This window comes from Eschrichtius robustus, chromosome 14, assembly GCF_028021215.1.
Source record: "Eschrichtius robustus isolate mEscRob2 chromosome 14, mEscRob2.pri, whole genome shotgun sequence".
Classification (NCBI taxonomy): domain Eukaryota; kingdom Metazoa; phylum Chordata; class Mammalia; order Artiodactyla; family Eschrichtiidae; genus Eschrichtius; species Eschrichtius robustus.
The window spans coordinates 91707632-91729234 of NC_090837.1; the positions used below are offsets into that span (position 1 = coordinate 91707632).

General features: G+C 34.9%; 1 protein-coding gene across 1 annotated transcript in view; it reads left to right on the forward strand.

The window, feature by feature from the left end:
* Nucleotides 1–21603, forward strand: part of CCDC102B (coiled-coil domain containing 102B) — a 183351-nt gene that overhangs the window by 35961 nt on the left and 125787 nt on the right. The window contains exon 4 of the mRNA XM_068563554.1: nt 15691–15900. Within this exon, the coding sequence (XP_068419655.1) occupies nt 15691–15900 (210 nt within the window). The remainder of the gene's footprint in view (nt 1–15690; nt 15901–21603) is intronic.

Here is a 21603-nt window from a genome sequence, read left to right on the forward strand (position 1 = left end):
ACTTGCCATAGACTACTCCCAGCCAAAGACAGGCTTCCTTGTTTTGGGAGATGCAACCCTTCTCACTAGCGACTTTGACTCATAAAGCTCGTCTGTGGTCTCACCTACCTTTCCCTGGAAGGCACTGATGTCTGAGATGATTGGACCCAACCTTCCTTCTTTCCCTGTCTCTCTGTTACTCAGAGTCAATCCTGACCACAATCTGACTGTTCTCTGCCTTTCCTGACTCCCTTGCCCTTCATTATCTCTTATAGGCATTCCCCGTAATAAATTCATTTCATTTAAAATGCCAATTGTAAGAGTTGCTTCTTGAAGTACCCAGAATAACCCAATAACAAAGACAAAAAATTAGCAAGCTAAATTCTAGCAGAAAAAAAAGAAACAATGGATGTAGAAAGAGGGAAAGTCAATATTAGGAATTAATAAAATACAAATATATATATATATATATATATATAAAATAGAGTTAGCAAAGCTAGAAGTTGGTTCTTTGAAAAAAAATGAAATTCAGGCAGAATTAATTAAGAGCTATAATTAGAAAACACTAGTAATAAACAAGGGACACAGCTTTAGATAGAGCAGAGGATGCTAATAAAAATAAAATCTTACATGAGATGAATTATTGGCCAGAAAATATAACTTACCCAGTATGACTCTTGTAAAAATAGAACGTCTGAATTGATTTATAACATTAAATAAAGTAAATTAAAAATTAATGAATTAAAACTCTTTTTGTAATAAAACTCCAGCATCATAATGCTTTTTGGTTAAATTCTACCATTCAAAGTAGATCATTCCAGTTTTATAGAACATCTTCTAGAAAAGAGAAAAAAGAGGAAAAACTTCCCAATTCTTCCCACTGTGTTAGTTTAATCCTTATACTGTGTCTAAGCAAGGGTCATATCAGCAAGGAAGGTTATAATCAATTTCACACATAAGTATAATGGCAAAAATACTAACCAAATACGAGTAGTCTTAATCTTATGGTGAATAAAAAATTTGATTTGTCACAGGAATGCAAGGTACACTATAACATTAGATCACTTATTATATAAGTCAGCACATTGAACAGAGTACAAGAAAAAATCAATTATGTAGTTATCTACAAGTTCGCTTTCAGTTGCTACAACTCAATTCATGATTATAGGGAAAAACATTTTAGCGCACTAAGAATCAAAGTGAATTTTTAAACCTGATAGAGTAACAAAATTTTAGAGCAAATATTTTATTTAATGATGAACTATTAGAAGCATGGTATCACTTTTTATTGAACATTCTATATCAGATGCTAGGCAGTTCAACAAAAGAAGAAGTTACAAGAACTGGAAAGATACAAAACTGTAATGATCACAGATGGTGCAATTATCTATTTAGAAAACACCAAATAATCTAAAAAATATAATTCATAAGAGTTTAGAGATACCACTGGATATAAGACCAATTAATATGTATATACCAGCAAAAATTATATCTATAAATATATATGTATTATAAATAGAGTAGCATTTGTGTAACGATTGGTAGACCAAAGAAACAGCAGTGTAAGAGCCCAGACACAGAGCCACCCACATATGGACAGTTGATCTATCAACAGAGTTGTCATTGGAAGCCAGTGGTAAATAGAGTAGCCAGTAAAAAGCACTGACTTTAGATTAAAGATGAATGGAAGGAATTAACTTGCATTATAATATTCATCTTTTTAATGAACAATCTCAGTTTAATGCTTTAAAAGACTGTGTGATTCTGGCTTAATCAATAAGACAAACTAATTTTTTATTCTTTCACTATGTTTTTGAAAGAATTCATCAATATATCTCTTTTGTCAGATTTCCCTCCAAACATACTAAAAAAGCAACATTAAAACATAAAATTGTTACACTAAGTCATTTTTGATGTAAACTGGTGATTTAGGGGGTTCTCATTAATACTTTTGGCACTATTTCATTTTTATCATCATCCTCTAGATTTAATTCACTCTACCATCTCCTTTTCTACTATTTCCCCCCTGTAAATCATGTACTGTGTACTTTTTTCTTCTTTACAGCTCACTGATAATAATGAAAGTTAACTTTCTATTTTATCTGAACCATCAGAGTATAATTAGTCAATATAACTTCTAATTAAAATGGTTGTTAATCCTTTAGAAAAAATAAATACATGGATTAACATGAAGCATAATCTCAGTCGAGTGGAAAACCTTGCTTTAGGTGGTATCAGCAGTTTCATGTTATTTAGACACTGAGAGCTATCAGAATCTCTGAGAAGACCATCCCTGGGGCCAAGATAGTTTGTCTACTTTTAAAATTACTTTTAGGAGAGATTCTGGAAATAAAGAGGGTCTACCCTTTATGGTTTGCTTAATTTCCTGATGCAGATCTTATTAAGCATTTTACATTTACATAGTTTTTCCTAGTAGAAGAGCACACTTGAGGTTGTAGTTAGTGAGTGGCAAAATTAATTCCTATTATATATATCATATATAAACCTCTGGTTCCTATTATCTCTACAACAAGATCCACATTTTAAAACCTCTGTTGTGCTTCACTTCTCAAATTCTGTAAGTACTGCTTTTGTAAAGTTTCACGCCTTACTAAGTTTATAAGAAATCCACTGTAGCGTATAAAAGTTTGGCAGGAGAGTTGCAGGAAAGCATATTTTACTGTTCTTGTTTTATGTTAAAGCTTTTCTCTGACCGTTTTGGACACATTCATAAAACAGTTAAAATCATTTGGGATAATAGCAATGTGTTCATTCATATTTTTTATCTTAATAGTTGCTAGGCTATATATAGACAATTATTAACTTCTGCATGGAAATGAGGAAAATATTTGCTTACGAAATTTTGTAACACCACTAAGAATTTTTGAGACTACCTGGCTGTTGCAAAATCAAGGGTCCAAAATAACCATTTAGAGGTTTACTTGTGAAATTTATAAGTGTTCTCTACCAGGGCATCAGTAAAGCCTTTATGAATACATTTCTCTTGTCATTCTCTTGCTATAACATACACTGACTCATTTAGACATAGATGCACTGTCCTTTTTAAATTTGCATTGCTTTTGATTCATGTTCAATCTGAGATACAAGTTTTGGCCTCCTTTTTTATTAAAAAAAGTTAATTTGGACTTTATTAAAATTTACAACTTTTACTATGTGAAATATACTGCTAAGATAACTAAAATATAAGCCAAAAACTAGGAGGAAATATTTGCAAAACATATATCTGAGAAAAGATGAGTATCCAAAATATAAATAGTTTCTCTTTAAATTTTTTAAAATAAATTTGTTTATTTTATTTTATTTTTGGCTGCATTGGGTCTTCGTTGCTGTGCGCGGGCTTTCTCTAGTTGTGGCGAGCAGGGGCTATTCTTTGTTGCGGTGCGCGGGCTTCTCATTGCAGTGGCTTCTCTTGTTGCAGAGCATGGGCTCTAGGAGCATGGGCTTCAGTAGTTGAGGCACACAGGCTCAGTAGTTGTGGCTCATGGGCTCTAGAGCTCAAGCTCAGTAGTTGTGGCCCATGGGCTTAGTTGCTCCGCGGTATGTGGGATCTTCCCAGACCAGGGTTCAAACCTGTGTCCCCTGCATTGGCAGGCAAATTCTTAACCACTGCGCCACCAGGGAAGCCCTCTCTTTAAATTTTTTTTTAAACTTTATTTTTTAAAGAAGTTTTAGGTTTACCACAAAACTGAGGAGAAGATACAGAGATTTCCCATATGCCCTCCACCATAGACGCTCCCATTTTCAACATCCCCTACAGAGTGGTACATTTGTTACAAATGATGAACCTACATTGACACAACATTAATACCCAAAGTCCATAGTTTACATTAAGGTTCACTATTGGTGTTGTACATTATATGGATTTGGACAAATGTATAATGATATGTATCTATCACTATAGTATCATACAGAGTATTTTCACTGCCCTAAAAATCCTCTGTGCTCCACCTATATATTCTTCCCTACTCTCACCTTTCCCCTTTCCTCCCTGCAACTTCTGGCAACCTCTAATATTTTCAATGTCTCTCTAACTTTGCCTTTTCCAGGATGTTATATAGTTAGAATCATACAGAATATAGCCTTTTCAGATGGCTTATTTCACTTAGTAATATGCATTTAAGCTTCTTCCATATCTTTTCATGGCTTGATAGTTAATTTCCTTTTAGTGCTGAACAATATTCCATTGTGTGGACATACCACATTGTATCCATTCATCTACTGGAGGACATCTTGGTTGCTTCAAGTTTGGGCAATTATGAACAAAGCTGCCATAAACATCCGTGTGCAGGTTTTTATGTGGACATAAGTTTTCAACTCCTTTGGGTAAATAGCCAGGAGCACGATTACTAGATAGCATAGTAAGAATATGCTTAGTTTTGTAAGAAACCACTGAACTGTTTCAACATAGCTGTGCTATTTTGCCTTCCCACTAGCAATGACTCAGAGTTCCTGCTGTTCCACATCTTCACCAGCATTTGGTGTTGTCAATGTTCTGTATTTCAGCCATTCTAACAGCTGTGTAGTTGTATCTCATTGTTTTATTTATTTATTTATTTTTTAGTTTTTGCAGGAAATATTTAGTTTTTTAATTTTTAAAAATTTTTAATTTTTAATAGATTTTTATTGGAGTATAATTGCTTCACAATACTATGTTAGTTTCTGTTGCACAACAAAGCGAATCAGCCATATGCATACGCAGGTCCCCATATCCCCTTCCTCTTGAGCGTCCCTCAATCCTCCCTATCCCAGCCCTCTATGTCACTGCAAAGCACCGAGCCGATCTTCCTGTGCTATGCTGCTGCTTCCCACCAGCCAACTATTTTACATTTGGTAGTGGATGTATGTCGATGCTACTCTCACTTCGCCCCAGCTTTGCCCTCCCACCCATGTCCACAAGTCCATTCTCTATGGACTTTATTCCTCTTTATTCCTGCCCTGCAACTAGGTTCATCAGTACCTTTTTTTTTTTAGATTCCATATATACGCGTTAGCATACGGTATTTGTTTTTCTCTTTCTGACTTACTTCACTCTGTATGACAGACTCTAGGTCCATCCACCTCACTAAAAATAACTCAATTTTGTTTCTTTTTATGGCTGAGTAATATTCCATTGTATATAGGTGCCGCATCTTCCTTATCCATTCATCTGTTGATGGACATTTAGGTTGGTTCCATGTCCTGGCTATTGTAAATAGTGCTGCAATGAACATTGTGGTATGTGTCTCTTTTTAAATTATGCTTTTCTCAGGGTATATGCCCTGTAGTGGGAATGCTGGGTCATATGGTAGTGCTATTTTTATTTTTTTAAGGAACCTCCATACTGTTTTCTGTAATAGTTGTATCAATTCACGTTACCATCAACAGTGCAGGAGGGTTCCCTTTTCACCGCACCCTTCCCAGCATTTATTGTTTCTAGATTTTTTGATAATGGTCATTCTGACTGGTGTGAGGTGATACCTCATTGTAGTTTTGATTTCCATTTCTCTAATAATTAGTGATGTTGAGCATCTTTTCACGTGCCTCTTGGCTACCTGTATTTCTTCCATGGTGAAATGTCTATTTAGCCCTTCTGCCCATTTTTTAGCTTCATTGTTTGTTTTTTTGATATTGAGCTCCATGAGCTGTTTGTATATTTTGGAGATTAATCCTTTGTCTGTTGTTTCATTTGCAAATATTTTCTACCATTCTGAGTGTTGTCTTTTTGACTTGTTTCTGGTTTCCTTTGCTGTGCAAAAGCTTTTAAGTTTAATTAAGTCCCATTAAGTTTATTTTTGTTTTTATTTCTGTTACTCTAGGAGGTGGGTCAAAAAAGATCTTGCTGTGGTTTACGTCAAAGAGTGTTTTTCCTATGTTTTCCTCTAAGAGTTTTATAGTGTCTGGTCTTACATTTAAGTCTTTAATCCATTTGGAGTTTATTTTTGTGTATGGTGTTAGGGAGTGTTCTAATTTCATTCTTTTACATGTAGCTGTCCAGTTTTCCCAGCACCACTATCGAAGAGATTGTCTTTTCTCCACTGTCTATCCTTGTCTCCTTTGTCATAAATTAGGTTCCCATATGTGCGTGGGTTTACCTCTGGGCATTCTATTCTGTACCATTGATCTATACTTCTGTTTTTGTGCCAGTACCATACTGTCTTGATTACTGTAGCTTTGTAGTGTAGTGTGAAGTCAGGGAGCCTAATTCCTCCAGCTCCGTTTTTCTTTCTCAAGATTACTTTGGCTATTCGGGGTCTTTTTTGTTTCCATATGAATTGTAAAATTTTTTGTTCTAATTCAGTGAAAAATGCCATTGGTAGTTTGATAGGGAATGCATTAAATCTGTAGATTGCTTTGGGTAGTCTAGTCATTTTCACAATATTGATGCTTCCAATACAAGAACATGGTATATTTCTCCATCTGTTTATGTCATCTTTGATTTCTTTCATCAGTGTTGTATAGTTTTCTAAGTACAAGTCTTTCACCTCCTTAGGCAGGTTTATTCCTAGGTATTTTATTCTTTTTGTTGCAATGGTAAATGGGAGTGTTTCCTTAATTTCTCTTTCTGATTTTTCATTGTTGGTGTATAGGAATGCCAGAGATTTCTGTGCATTAATTTTGTATCCTGCAACCTTCCTAAATTCATTGATTAGTTCTAGTAGTTTTCTGGTAGCATCTTTAGGATTTTCTATGTATAGTATCATGTCATCAGCAAAGAGTGACAGTTTTACTTCTTCTTTTCCAATTTGTATTCCTTTTATTTCTTTTTCTTCTCTGATTGCTGTGACTAGGACTTCCAAAACTATGTTGAATAATAGTGGTGAGAGTGGACATCCTTGTCTTGTTCCTGATCTTAGAGGAAATGCTTTCAGTTTTTCACCATTGAGTATGATGCTTGCTGTGGGTTTGTCATATATGGCCTTTATTATGTTGAAGTAATTTCCCTCTATGCCCACTTTCTGGAGAGTTTTTATCATAAATGGGTGTTGAATTTTGTCAAAATCTTTTTCTGTGTCTATTGAGATGATCATATGGTTTTTATTCCTTAATTTGTTAATGTGGTGTATCCCACTGATTGATTTGCGTGTTGAAGAATCCTTGCGTCCCTAGGATAAATCCCACTTGATCATGGTGTATTATCCTTTTAATGTGCTGTTGGATTCTGTTTGCTAGTATTTTGTTCAGGATTTTTGCATCTATGTTCATCAGTGATACTGGTCTGTAATTTTCTATTCTTGTGATATCTTTTTCTGGTTTTGGTATCAGGGTGATTGTGGCTTCATAGAATGAATTTGGGAGTGTTTCTCCCTCTGCAATTTTTTGGAAGAGTTTGAAAAGGATAGGTGTTAGCTCTTGTCTAAATGTTTGATAGAATTCACCTGTGAAGCCATCTGGTCCTGGACTTCGGTTTGTTGGAAGATTTTAAATTACGGTTTCAATTTCATTACTTGTGGTAGGTCTGTTTATATTTTCTAATTCTTCCTGGTTCAGTCTCGGAAAATTGTACCTTTCCAAAAATTTGTCCATTTCTTCGTGGTTGTCCATTTTATTGGCATATATTTGTTTGTACTAGTCTCTTATAATCCTTTGTATTTCTGCAGTGTCAGTTGTGATTTCTCCTTTTTCATTTCTAATTCTATTGATTTGAGTTTTCTCCCTATTTTTTTTGATGAGTCTGGCTATGGGTTTATCAATTTTGTTTAACTTCTCAAAGAACCAGCTTTTAGTTTTATTGATCTTTGTTATTGTTTTCTTCATTTCTATTTCATTTATTTCTGCTCTGATCTTTATGATTTCTTTCCTTCTACTGACTTCGGGTTTTCTTTGTTCTTCTTTCTCTAGTTGTTTTAAGTGTAGGTTTAGATTGTTTATTTGAGATTTTTCTTGTTTCTTGAGGTGAGATTGAATTGCTCTAAAGTTCCCTCTTAGAACTGCTTTTGCTGTGTCCCATAGGTTTTGGGTCATCATGTTTTCGTTGTCATTTGTTTTTATGTATTTTTAAATTTCTTCTTTGATTTCTTCAGTGATCACTTGGTTATTTAGTAGTGTACTGTTTAACCTCCATATATTTGTGTTTTTTAGTTTTTTTCTGTAACTGGTTTCCAATCTCATAGCATTGTGGTCAGAAAAGATACTTGATATGATTTCAATTTTCTTAAATTTTCCGTGGCTTGATTTGTGACCCAAGATGTGATCTATACTGGAGAATGTTCTGTGTGCACTTGAGAAGAAAGGGTATTCTGCCACTTTTGGGTGGAATGTTCTATAAATATCAATTAGATCTATCTGGTCTATTGCGTCATTTAAAGCTTGTGTTTCCTTATTTATTTTCTGTTTGGATGATCTGTCCATTGGTGTAAGTGGGGTGTTAAAGTTTCCTACTATTAATGTGTTACTGTCGATTTCTCCTTTCATGGTTGTTAGAATTTGCCTTATGTATTGAGGTGCCCCTATGTTGGGTGCATTAACATTTATAATTGTTATGTCTTCTTCTTGGATTGATCCTTTGATCATTATGTAGTGTCCCTCCTTATCTCTTGTAACTGTCTTTATTTTATTGTAACAGTCTTTATTTTAAAATATATTTTATCTGATATGAGTATTGCTACTCATATCTCATACTCTTTTTATTTCCATTTACTTGGAATGTCTTTTTCCATCCCTTCACTTTCAGTCTGTATGTGTCCCTAGGTCTGAATTGGGTCTCTTGTAGACAGCATATATATGGGTCTTGTTTTTGTATCCATTCAGTCAGTCTGTGTCTTTTGGTTGGGGCATTTAATCCATTTACATTCAAGGTTATTATCGGTATGTGTGTTCCTATTACCATTTTCTTAATTGTTCTGGGTTTGTTTTTGTGCGTCTTTTTCTTCTCTTCTGTTTCCTGCTTAGATAAGGTTCTTTGGCATTTGTTTTAAAGCTGGTTTGGTGGTGCTGAATTCTCTTAGCTTTTGCTTGTCTGAAAAGCTTTTGACTTCTCCATCGAATCTGAATGAGATCCTTGCTGGGTAGAGTAATCTTGGTTGTAGGTTTTTCTCTTTCATCACTTTAAGTATATCCTGCCACTCCTTTCTGGCACCTAGAGTTTCTGCTGAAAAATCAGCTGATAACCTTATGGGGATTCATTTGTATGTTATTTTTTGTTTTTCCCTTGCTGCTTTTAATATTCTTTCTTTGACTTTAATTTTTCTTAGTTTGATTAATATGTGTCTTGGTGTATTTTTCCTAGGGTTTATCCTGTATGGGACTCTCTGTGCTTCCTGGACTTGGGAAACTATTTCCTTTCCCATGTTAGGGAAGTTTTCAACTATAATCCTTCAAATATTTTCTCAGACCATTTCTTTTCCTCTTCTTCTTCTGGGACCCCTATAATTCGAATGTTAGTGCATTTAGTGTTGTCCCAGAGGTCTCTGAGATTGTCTTCAGTTCTTTTCATTCTTTTTTCTTTATCCTGCTCCTCGGCAGTTATTTCCACCATTTTGTCTTCCAGCACACTTATTCGTTCTTCTGCCTCAGTTATTCTGTTATTGATTCCTTCTTGTGTATTTTTCATTTCAGTTATTGTGCTGCTCCTCTTTGTTTGTTCTTTAGTTCTTCTAGATCTTTGTTAAACATTTCTTGTATTTTCTCATTTGGTGCCTCCATTCTATTTCTGAGATTCTGGATCATCTTTACTCTCATTATTCTGCATTCTTTTTCAGTTAGATTGCCTATTTCCTCTTCATTTATTTGGTCTTGTAGGTTTTACCTTGCTTCTTCATCTGTGACATTTTTTTTGCCATCTCATTTTATTTTATTTTATTTTTTTATGAGTGGGATTGTGTTCCTGTCTTACTGGTTGTTTGGCTTGAGACTTCCAGCACTGAAGTTTGTTAGCTATTGGGTAGAGGTGGGTCTTGGTGCTGAGATGAGGAACTCCATGAGACCTCACTCCAGTGAATACTCCCTGGGGTCTGAGGTTCTCTGCTACTCCAGTGGTTCGGACTCAGAACTTCCACCACAGGAGCTTTGGCCCAACTCTGGGCTCATGAACCACGATCCCACAAGCCACGAGTGCAGCAAAATAAAAAAGAACAATAATAAAGTAAAAATAAAATTTGACTAGGAAACTAACAGATATGTTAAAAAGAATATAAAAATAAAAATATAGATGAATCAACAACTGGAAGGTACATCAGTACCACAATAGTAAAAAAGAGGAGGAGGGAAAAGAAAAAGAAATAAAAGGGGGAAAAGGCCTTGGCTGTGGAGGGCGGGGTCTAAGCAAGTAGAAGGTTTGGGCAGTGGGCAGAGCCAATGCTTAGGACCCCCAGGGCTGGAAAAGGCCCTGGGGTCTGTGGGGGTGAGGCTTAGGCTCAAGGTACAGAAGGGGCCCAGGCGTGCCTCCCACCCCTGCTCTCAGAGGGCAGCGGACCTCACCTGGGAGCCCAGCAGGCTTCCTGGGCTTGAATGGGTGGGGCAAACGCCCTCCTCTCCTCTCCTGCTCCTCCGGTCTGGGAGGGCCCCTCCCACCTGCCTCTACTGATCTCCCTGGCCTCCCTCCTATGCCTCCAGGACCAATGAGGCTGGGGGGTACAGGGGGGCCTTGGAGGGCAGAGACTTGCCTGGGAGCTCAGCAGGCTCCCATGACCAAGTGGGTGGGGCAATTGCCCTCCCTTCCTCTCCCGTTCCTCCCACAGGGCCCCTCCCATCTGCCTCTCCTAAACTCTCTGGGCTCAGGGATGCCAATCCTGTCTGGCCTCCACTTCTCCTCCCCCCTCAGTCCCCCTACGTCCTACCAGTTCACTTTGGGGTCCCTCCCGTCTCCTTGGGCATCAGAGTCCCCCACCAGCAGCCGGCAGGCACCCTAGTTGTGGGGAGACGCTAACTCTGCATCTTCCCACACCGCCATCTTGACTCCACCCCTCTCATTGTTTTAATTTGCATTTTCCTGATGACATATGATGTGGAACATCTTTTCATATGCTTATTTGATATCTGTATATCTTCTTTGGTGAGATGTCTGTTATCCATAAGTCTTGGGTCCATTTTTAGTTGGGTTGTTTGTTTTCTTATTGTTGAATTTATATAGTTATTGGTGTATTTTGGATAACAGTTCTTTATTAGATATATTTTGCAAATATTTTTTCTTTGTCTGTGGCTTGTTTTCTCTTTCTCTTGACACTGTCTTTCTAGAGTAGTTTTTAATTTTAATGAAGTCTAGCTTATCAATTATTTCGTTCATGGATCATGCCTTTGGTGATGTATCTAAAGAGTCATCACCAAATCGAAGGTCATCTAGATTTTCTCCTAGGCTATCTATCTTCTATGAGTTTTATAGTTTTGTACTTTACATTCAGGTCCGTGATCCATTTTGGGTTAATTTCTGTTCAGGTTTAGTGTCTGTATGTAGAGTAATTGTTTCTGCATGTGGATCCCTCTCCCTGTATTTAAGTTTGGCATACATTTAGTTTCAAATTAGTTCTGGGACTCCTTACTTTTAGAAATTCTCCAAGGATTTTAAATGAAATTAAAGCAACTAAAATACACATGACATTACCTATTACGAAAATTAGTCATTGCTCTGTTGACTTTTGGTAAAAGAGGGAGTGAGCTATCACTGAGCTATAGTTAACTGTGGACAGGAGGGAAGTAGACTGATTTAGGAAGACGTGTCCCCACTTCTTATTTGTGATTCTACGACACGGTTAGAGGAAGAGTGTTAAAAGATCCAGGGGAGGGGGAGGGGTGGCATCAGCCATATGCACACTGCATTTAGGTTTCAGTTTCCACACTTTTGAATGTGAGTCTACAGAATCACTTCTCCTGAGTTAATTTGCAACGAAGCAAGGATCAAAATCCCCAAAATGTATCAAAACAAAAGAAAAACATTAACAAAATCTTTGCTGCAGTGTAGTACAATGGATTCAGAGTGTGTTGGTTGCTACGGCAGGGGGATACGCATACATCAGTGGCTATCTGTTAGCGTGGTTTAGGTGGAGTGAACTCACGACTGGAATCACAGAGACACCTTAGGTGAACCATGGCTTGGACTCTTTGCCCACCTTGAGAAGTACTTCTAGTCTTAGAACTCCAGTTTCCTCCTGTATAGCACATACAAACTTACAGGATTATTGTAAGGATAAGAAATAACCTATATAGCTCTTTACCAGGAATATAGTAGGTCTTCAGTAAAAGGGTAATAATCTCCTACTAGGAGCTAGGAAATAATCTCCATTAAATCTCCAATAAATCTCCAGCTAGGAAATAACAAGCTTCCTGCTTTTTACCTCTTACTTCCAAAATCACAGTGCTTGTAATGAGGTTTTATAGCTGACTTGTCTGAAATGAAAATTCTGAATATTTGCAATCAATTACTGGAACATGCACATTGTTTTTAGGTGGCACTTCACTGGCCTGCAGAACGCCATATTGTGCATTCTGTTGGGGTTTTTCTCCGTTGAAAAGGTCCATTTACAAGATGTCATTTTGATAAAACATGATGAAAAATAATACAGTATTTCACCTGTCATTATTTGAATTGGCTGTTAGTATGTTTTGTTCTTTAGAAAACATATTTATGACAGGAAATATTTGTGTTGAGTTTGAAAGTTTAATAACTATTTTCCCTAAATAATTCCTGCCTCATAACGCTAAGCTGTAGGAAATATTGTTCATATTTTATAAATGAAAAATAGAGGCTCTCAGGATAAAAAGAATTGGGACTCAATTCTAGGTAATTTTACTGAAAATCCTCTTTTTACCTCGCTGTATTCACCTATCACAAAATGCAACGCAGCCATGACAGCATTAATAAGAGTTAAGAGTAAATGTACTGAGAAATTCTACTGGCATTAAGTAATAGTGAGTAAATAACTGGCTCTTCTAGGATGGTATCTTAATTTCACTTTGTGCCCAATTATTGTAATTGAAATACAGAGGAGCTTTTTCCTGGAGACTACCAGTATGTACTTTCTCCTTCCTTCAACAGGTCCTTATGAAGCACTGACATAGCACGTGTCAGGTGCCAGGGTGATGAGCAAAATGACACAGTTCTGGTTTCATAAAACTTACGTTCTAGTTATCGAGTTCACTGCAGTCTATTATTGATGTCCTTTCAGCAGTATCAAGCAATGACAATTCCTGAAGATCGAGCTTATACATGAATATGTTTAGAAATGACTGAATCGTTATACTGCACACCTTAAATGTGTACAGTGCTGTATGCCAATCATATCTCAGTAAAACTGGAAGGAAGGAAGGAAGCAAATACATAAACACATACATATATACATATATACCTATATAAATAAAATAAATGACCCAATATTTCATCCTTGGGAATAATCACAATATTACATTTTTTCACAAGAAACTCAAACGATTCTTAAATTCACCCTTGCTTTTAAGCATCAGGGACTACTTGTTTTCATACTTATTCTCCTGAACTCCTAATACTTCATGATTGGACTCTTGGATCTTATAATGTTCAAACCTATTTCCTACTTCCCTTTATTGAGATACTCTTAGCTTGATTCTGCCTCTCTGCCTTCTTAAACTTCAGGTTTCAGCTTAAATATTGTTTCTTCAAATAACCTCCTCTGATTACCTAATTTACTGCAGGTCTTTCCCATAACATCCAGGGGGTTTTCTCCTTTACAAGATGCTGCCCAATTTATACTTATATATATACTTGTATTTTGACAATAGTATATCCAGTGCCTGAAAGATACTCAATAAATATTTGTTAAACAGCTGAATAGTTGGATATTTATATATTTTTCTCAATGTTTAATATTCATAAAATTGGAGGTCATTAAATCAACAAATATTTTAGTGTTTACTCTGGTTAGAATATACTTCTACATTAAAAGTTTTTAGAAAATATTTTTCAATAAGTCCTGTATTACCTGAAATTCATTTAAGAGTAGTACCCACTATTAGTTAAAATTCATAGCATATTAGAGTTAGAATTAAAATGTTCTAGAATGTTTCTCTTGATCATTGGAAGCAAATCAATGGAATTCCATTTCAGTTTGATCAGTTATTAGAATTTCTTACAAAAAACCCTGAAAGTTTAAAATAGTACCTTATCTTTCTTTCATCATTTTAACTTGTATTTAATTGAATGGCTTTTAAGGTGGTAGATTTTCATATGATTCTTAGAAAAGAATAATCTTACAAGAAAGAATTTTGAAAAATGAAATCAAAAATAAAACTGCTAATAATATTTATGATCCAATTTTCACAAAACCTTTACTTTTTTTGATATGTGTTATATACCTAAATTTATCAGATAATTGGTATGTCATTAAAAATCTTCAAATAGTAAATAATCACACATCATTATGTAAGCTTTGTTGTTATTACTGTTAATATAATTCCTTTCTTCAATTATTTTTTTTTTTAATTTAGAGTTTACTCATTCAAACCATCTGTTACTTATTTAAAATCCTATTTGTACCTCTTATCTGTTATTAGCTATAAAACTGACTTCAGCAATTTCTTTTAAATGCCTACAATTTTACAAAGACTTGACATAGCATCATATTTGTCCTTGACCAAGAGTACATTTATTCTCCTAAAATTAATATTTCATCACTAAGTTGGTGACTTTTATTACAACTTTATTATTTTCATTCTGATAAATGATGTGATGTTAGTCAAAAAGTTTAAGCATTAATCTTAATAATTAAAGACATGTTATGTTCTAAATTGCATTTTGAAATACTGTTTTCACCTCATATCCCAAACAGGCATCCCAAATGTCAAATCACGTCATCTAAAATTTGATCCCTTAGTTTATTATATTTAATTGATAAACAAGGTCTAGTGCCAAGAATGTAATTTTAATTTCTTGTTTTTTAGAAGCTAGAGCCTCACTTAGATTTGGGAACAGAACATTTTCGACAATAATGGCACAATTATATGTGTATGAAAAAGCAGTTTTTAGACTTTTTTAATCAGAATTAAGTTCCAAAGCTATTATTGAAGTCTAACAGTTTCTTAATGTTGACGTCTCTTTTAGAATTTAAAATGTCATGAGAACTACTTTAAAATAGTATAATACTATTCAATACTTTGCCATCAAGCCATTTAAAACTAAGTGTAAAAAAAAGTAATTTTCAATCTTTATCCATAACAAATAGTTTTAAAATACCTCATATTTTAATCATGTTGCCAACCTCTATTCCCTGAAAATCAAATTGGTCATTCACTCGGGTGAGTTTGACTATATTGTATAGTACTTCAATCATGGCATTTATGATATTTTATTACATTCACTTGTGTTTCTTTGCAGTGCCTACAAGTTGAAAGCTATAGTAAATAACTGAATGAATGAGTAAATGAATACATGAACTATATCCATCCAACCAGAATTGCCCAAAAAATGATTTTGTGCCTTCTAAACTGATAAATGTTCATCAACTGAGTGGAGATTATTGACAAAATATTATCAGTTTTTCACTTAATGTGTTTATTTGACAATATGGTCTGTTTGGTTATAGAAATAGTGCCATAACCAAGAAGGCAGGTGTATTTATCTAGGGCATGATCTGGTCTTAGGATTTTTGTGTTGTCCTCAACTTTTCAGACAAATAGAGTTTTCTTTTTAAAAATTGTGTAAATGTACATATCCATGAACCTTTCTTAGTGGAGGCCTGTTTGCTGGGTGCCTGACCTTTTGGCAATTACAAATGCTGCATGTTGTTTCTCTGTGTTTTCTGTGTTTAGCTAGAGAGATTGCAGGCTGAAAATACATCCGAGTGGGACAAGAGGGAGATACTTGAAACAGAAAAACTAGGACTGGAGAGAGAAAATAGAAGGCTAAAGTTCCAGGTGAAAGACATGGAAGAGCTCCTGGATAGGAAAAATAGATTAATTGCAAACTCTCAAGGTCCTGATTTCAAGAAATCACAAATTGAACTACAGGAAAGAAACAAGGTATGGGTACTCTTTGGAAGCAAATGTTCTCACTTTCTGTATATTCCTGCCCTGATGTCTAGTGGATGCTGCTTTAACTTTCACATACCTCAAATCTGAATATTTTCTTTTGTACTATCTCATATCTGATAGTTTGATCTTTTCCCATTGTAATATAAAATATATATAAAATGTTGTTCATGATAGGAAAAGCGAGTGTGACAAATTTTGTATGAAGATGTTAGAATATGACAAATCTGAGAGTTTCAAGCTTTTCCAAAAGGAAGAAAAACATGAAGTAAAGGATGAACCTTTGTGTGTTTGGTTTCCTGTTATAGCTTTGTCTCAGTTTTCCACGCAACTGATCTTATTTTCAATGAGTATATTTCTCCATTAGTTTGGGCAACTATGTAATAAGCATTTGTCAGTAGCTATGGTAAGTATCTGTGTAAACATTTAAATGTAGCTGGTTCACTCCTATTTGATTTCTTTTTAGTTAGTCTCAGAAAAATTATTTTTGAGTCAATTAAACACATCGTGTTACAAATAGCCTTTATAGGCTATGACATAAATGTTGAAACCAGAATTAAATTCAAATTTTGACTTTGGGAAATTTAGGTTGTTTTGGAATTGTTTTGTCCTAAAGCCAACAGACATATTTACTGCTATGGATGGGATTTGTTTGATAAATGGTTTTTAGATTTTTAAAATATTCTCTTAGTGGCAGGTGTAATTTATGTGTTTTAGTGTCATTATGCTACAAAACATATACAGCTTGTTTCTATTTCTTCCGTGAAAGTATCTATAGTACCTTAATACACAATTCTATTTTTTTCACTCAATTCCTTTAACAGTGAGTTAAAAGTGAGTTTGAAAAGTTCATATTTTTGAGTTATGTAAGTAGTTCATACTCATATGAGCTCTAATAGCTAAATGGGCAGAAAAATTGAATTCCATATTATTTTTCCTTATTCTTTGTGATTTTAGGGATTTACTGCAAATGCAAGATTAAATTGGATTAGTGTTTCATGACTTGGCAATGCAAATATCTAAAGTTAACTGTTATAGTCAGTGATCATAATTTTCTATTATACGGATTCATAAACCATCCGTAATGGTGTATGGTTCTGACATGTACACAACTGATAAATCTGTAGAGAAATTTCTGCAGATTGCCAATTGTGAAAGCACAATTGTTTCAATTACGGAACAAGTTTTGGTCATCAAAATAACTGTTTCCCTTTGGTTCACTTGAACAGAACAAGCATTTATTTATATTATACTCTTTGTCAGTCACTGCTCTAGATGCTGGTGATGTAAAGATGAAGGAATCTTTTTTTTTCTTTTTCATTTATTTTTGGCTGCGTTGGGTCTTCTTTGCTGTGCGCAGGCTTTCTCTAGTTGCGGCGAGCGGGGGCTACTCTTCGTTGCGGTGCGCTGCGGTGGCTTCTCTTGTTGCAGAGCACGGGCGCTAGGCACATGGGCTTCAGTAGTTGTGGCACGCAGGCTCAGTAGTTGTGGCTTGTGGGCTCTAGAGTGCAGGCTCAGTAGTTGTGGTGCACAGGCTTAGTTGCTCCACAGAATGTGGGATCTTCCCGGACTAGGGTTCGAACTCGTGTCCCCTGCATTGGCAGGCAGATTCTTAACCACTGCACCACCAGGGAAGTCCCAAGATGAATGAACACTTACCCCTGCCTAGCATGGGCTTAGAGTCTATCTGGGGAGATATACACAATATATCTATGTGTAACAATATACACATAAATTGTTATCAATATTACATTGTGATGATTGCTAAGAGTAAAGTGGAATGGGAACTCAGATGAAGAAGTAATTCACTCTATTCCACTTTGATGCCTTTCTAGTTATATCAAACTGTTATAGCATAAAATGTGTCATTTAGGAAATATGAGGGCTGATTGGGGTCTGTTTGGAGCTAGTATGTATGCCAGTCGCTTGTCCTGTTAACAGGCCACCCTAAGTTTAGACCTGGGCTCTTCGGGACCAATGTAGTTCTTTGGCCTAGAACTGAACAGACCTTGGAAACTGGGAAGATTCTGGAAGGTCTGAACAACTCAGTGGGTGTGCTCATCAGTCAGAAGACTATTCCCTAAGTGTATATCATTTTGATGGCTGGGAGGAGGTGTTAGCAATTTTTTACAATCTTCGTTAAGAATTCAGACTCACCACTTAAACCAAAATAATTACTTGTCATGGAGCAGCTGCGGGTCAAAATCCTTGGTGCCACAGAGATCCCCATAGGTCAAAATATCAAGATTCAGATGTCCCCAAACGTCAAATGAATCAAAGCTGCATATGGAACATGCCAAAGGCCAGGGAATAGTATAGATGTCATTATAACACAAAGCTAAATTATGGTTTTAACATTTCAATAAAAACTAATCTATATGTATAAAATTATGTGCATAATCTATATGTATAAAATTATGTGCATAAAATTATGTGCATAAGTACCATAAAGGAGCAACATGTATATGTATGCATATAAGTACACTATAGAATTACCAGATATCTAAATGCATAAAAGTACTATATATGAGTGAGATGGGCAAATAGGTGCTGGCATATAAGAGATACAACTGTAAACATCACTCATCATCGGCCTCTCAAAGAGATGTAAGATATCTTACCACATTATATTTACATCTAATCACATTTAACAAATATTTGTGGCAGATACAAGTCTACTTGCTGCTCATAGAAATCTCCATATCAATAAATTTTGTTAATTTCTTGAGTTTTAACAATCTCATTATTCAATGAAATTTTTATAAATCCTACTTATTTGGGAGGGGAGGATTTTACAAAGTGTCTTTGGCTTTAGTATTATAGGGAATGCATTTTTAAAGAAAATGGCTTTCAATTTTAAATTGTACTATTAATTTAAAGACAAAGATTCTTTCTCACACGAGTGATTTCATCACATAAATCTCCATCTGGTAGTTGCTTTTATAGCTTATGTTTAAGGCTATGTGTGCATCAATTTTTTACAATTAATAAAAAACACTATACCTGAATTTTTAATGGCTAGATTGGAAAATTATTACTCTAGTAGTAGAAAATTATTTTTAAAGCATAAACCACTGCCACAGACTTTTCTAGAACAACTTCAGCATGTGTATCTTTTGGTTTGTCATTGCTTTGGGTAATAGTTGCACTGTTCCATGGCTTTAGTATAATCGACAGAACAACTGATATCTGATAATGGACCTTCGGCAGCAGTATTGAGTATACTCTTATCAGAATGAAGCTGCATTTTAAATGATGGCAAAGATGCTTGAGAATAGCTTTGGCAAACATAAAGGAATCAAAGTGTGTGGTTTAAAAGGAGAACAATGGAGCTACATTTGAAACTCTGACTCCACGGCCAATAGGTAAGTGTACTGGTGATGCCTGATATTAGTCTGTGTATCTCCATACAACATTAAAAAAAAATCCACTTATACTTATGAATATGCAGAAACACATATGTTGGGATCATTAATATTTCATATTTTTAAAAACATATTCCAGGCAGTCAGCAAATTTGAATTCAGTTACCCAAAATATTTGTTAAAAAATGTTCTTCATTTTCTTTTGCAAGATCAATGTCACTAAAAATTTGAAGTGTATTAAAAATTATGGTAATATCTAAAGTAGTGTGTTCATGTCACACTGTAATGTGGAAAGAAATTACTAATACTTTTTTTAGCTCCTACTTTTTGAGTTTCCATGTTATGAAGGATAATAAAATAAAATATTTTAAATTAGTAAAATAGCACTCCATATAACATAATCAGATTAACATATTATTCAATTAATAACCATTAAATATAATCATTTAAAAAATGCTAAACTCATAAATCTCATACAGGCATAAAATGAACACACGTGAAAGGTTTTATTTAATCCATTCATTCCTGAAGAAACCAGTAAGATGTTATAGCCAATTGAGAGAAGTATCTAAGTATCAGACAAGGGACAACCAGGAATGCTGAAATGAATTTGGTTAATAGATGCAAAACTGATTTTTTCCATGAGGGGTAAGGACATAAATTGCACTGCCACCAGGCAAAATTCATCTGCAGCTCTATGGATGAGAATAATATGCATTGCTGTGGGTTATCTAGAAATTACAGAGTTGTGTGTAAAATACCTTAAAGACACTGAAAGTTGCTGGTCCCTTTAGAGTGAGAAAACCCTACCTGGAGGACTGTGTTAGAAAGGACCATCTTCTCCAGGGCTTGGTGAAAAGAAAAAAATAAAAATAAACAGCTGTAAGTACTTTACTAATTCTAATCCCTTTCTGAGCTCTTAAGTGTCCCGTTTCTCCCTTTGTTCACTTCTTTGAACTTCAGGACAGAGAATAAGATAAGAAAAGATGAATGAGAGGAAAGGAAATGAAAAGTGGGGTTTGTGACCACCATAAAGTGATAAAACATAACAAAACAACCAAAGAGGAAACAGACACATATAACCTAATATTTATCAAAATATGTCATCATTTTGCTGTAATGGAGAAAAGTAGAACTGCAAATCCCAACGATTTTTTAAAAAATTATGATACCTATCCTGTAAAGGCTGATTTGCTTTCTTCAATGTATGACACAGATTTTTGTGCTTGTGAAGCCTTAATTCTGTTGATGTGCGGTATATGTATTTCCCATTGCAAACAATACTTTTTTGAGTGAAATGTTATTGGAAAAAGTGGTCAGTATTCGACCGAGCAAAGCCCCACGGACTAGTCGACATGGTCTCATGAAGCGCTTTGGAAGCTTGTTTTCTTAAATCATTCTGGTAACTGATTCCCTTCATTCAGGTCACATAATGGGTCATTCTCAGAAAGTTAATGTGACAGAATGGTAATTGATGTGTCTCAGGAAAATGATGAATTAATCTGAAAGTGGAAAGGCCATCAAAACATCAATTCCTAATGAATTTACTGACAGTGTCCATTCCTTCAACAGGAATGGCATTGTATTTATTTTGCTTGGCAACTTTGTCTTCAGAAATATTTTATTTCCGTTCAGTGGTGTAGCAGTCAAACCTATGGATCTGTTAATTTTTCCCCATTCATTGTTGTTCTTCCAAAGCCTGCTTCTACTCATAGAGTTATTGAACAATTTAAGAATAAACAATAATTTTATCTATTCTTTTACTGTTGTGAAATAGTAATAATTTAAATACAGAACATTATAATTTGATGTTATTAGATATTATCATTTTATGTCTTCCTTTAGCTGTTCTTAGCCAGCTTTTCTCTCTGAGATACATTAGAAATTTCAACTTTTAATATAGTTTTTAGTATAAACTTTTATTACTGTAGAGACTTTTAGATATATGGAAATTTTTAACCCTTTTGTATGTGAAGTATGTTATATTTTGTTTATAAAAAATGAAAATAATTTATTTTGAGGAATGGCATGTGTATCAAAACACTAGGCTACACACAAGACATTCTTCAAAATAAATTATTTCATGAAACTTAGAAACACACCCATGATTTTGTATACATTTTAACAAAGGTGAATGGGATTGTGTGGATTGGGCAGAACAATGTCCTTTTGCCCAAGAATTTCTGAAGTTAGCAGAGAGAAAAATGCTTAAGTACCATTTACTAATGTCATAAGGAAGGTATCTACTAAAAGTGCCCCACTGAACTGCAATAAATCGATATACTGCAAAATAGGGTGGCATTTAATTTAATATAATATGATTGCTTTC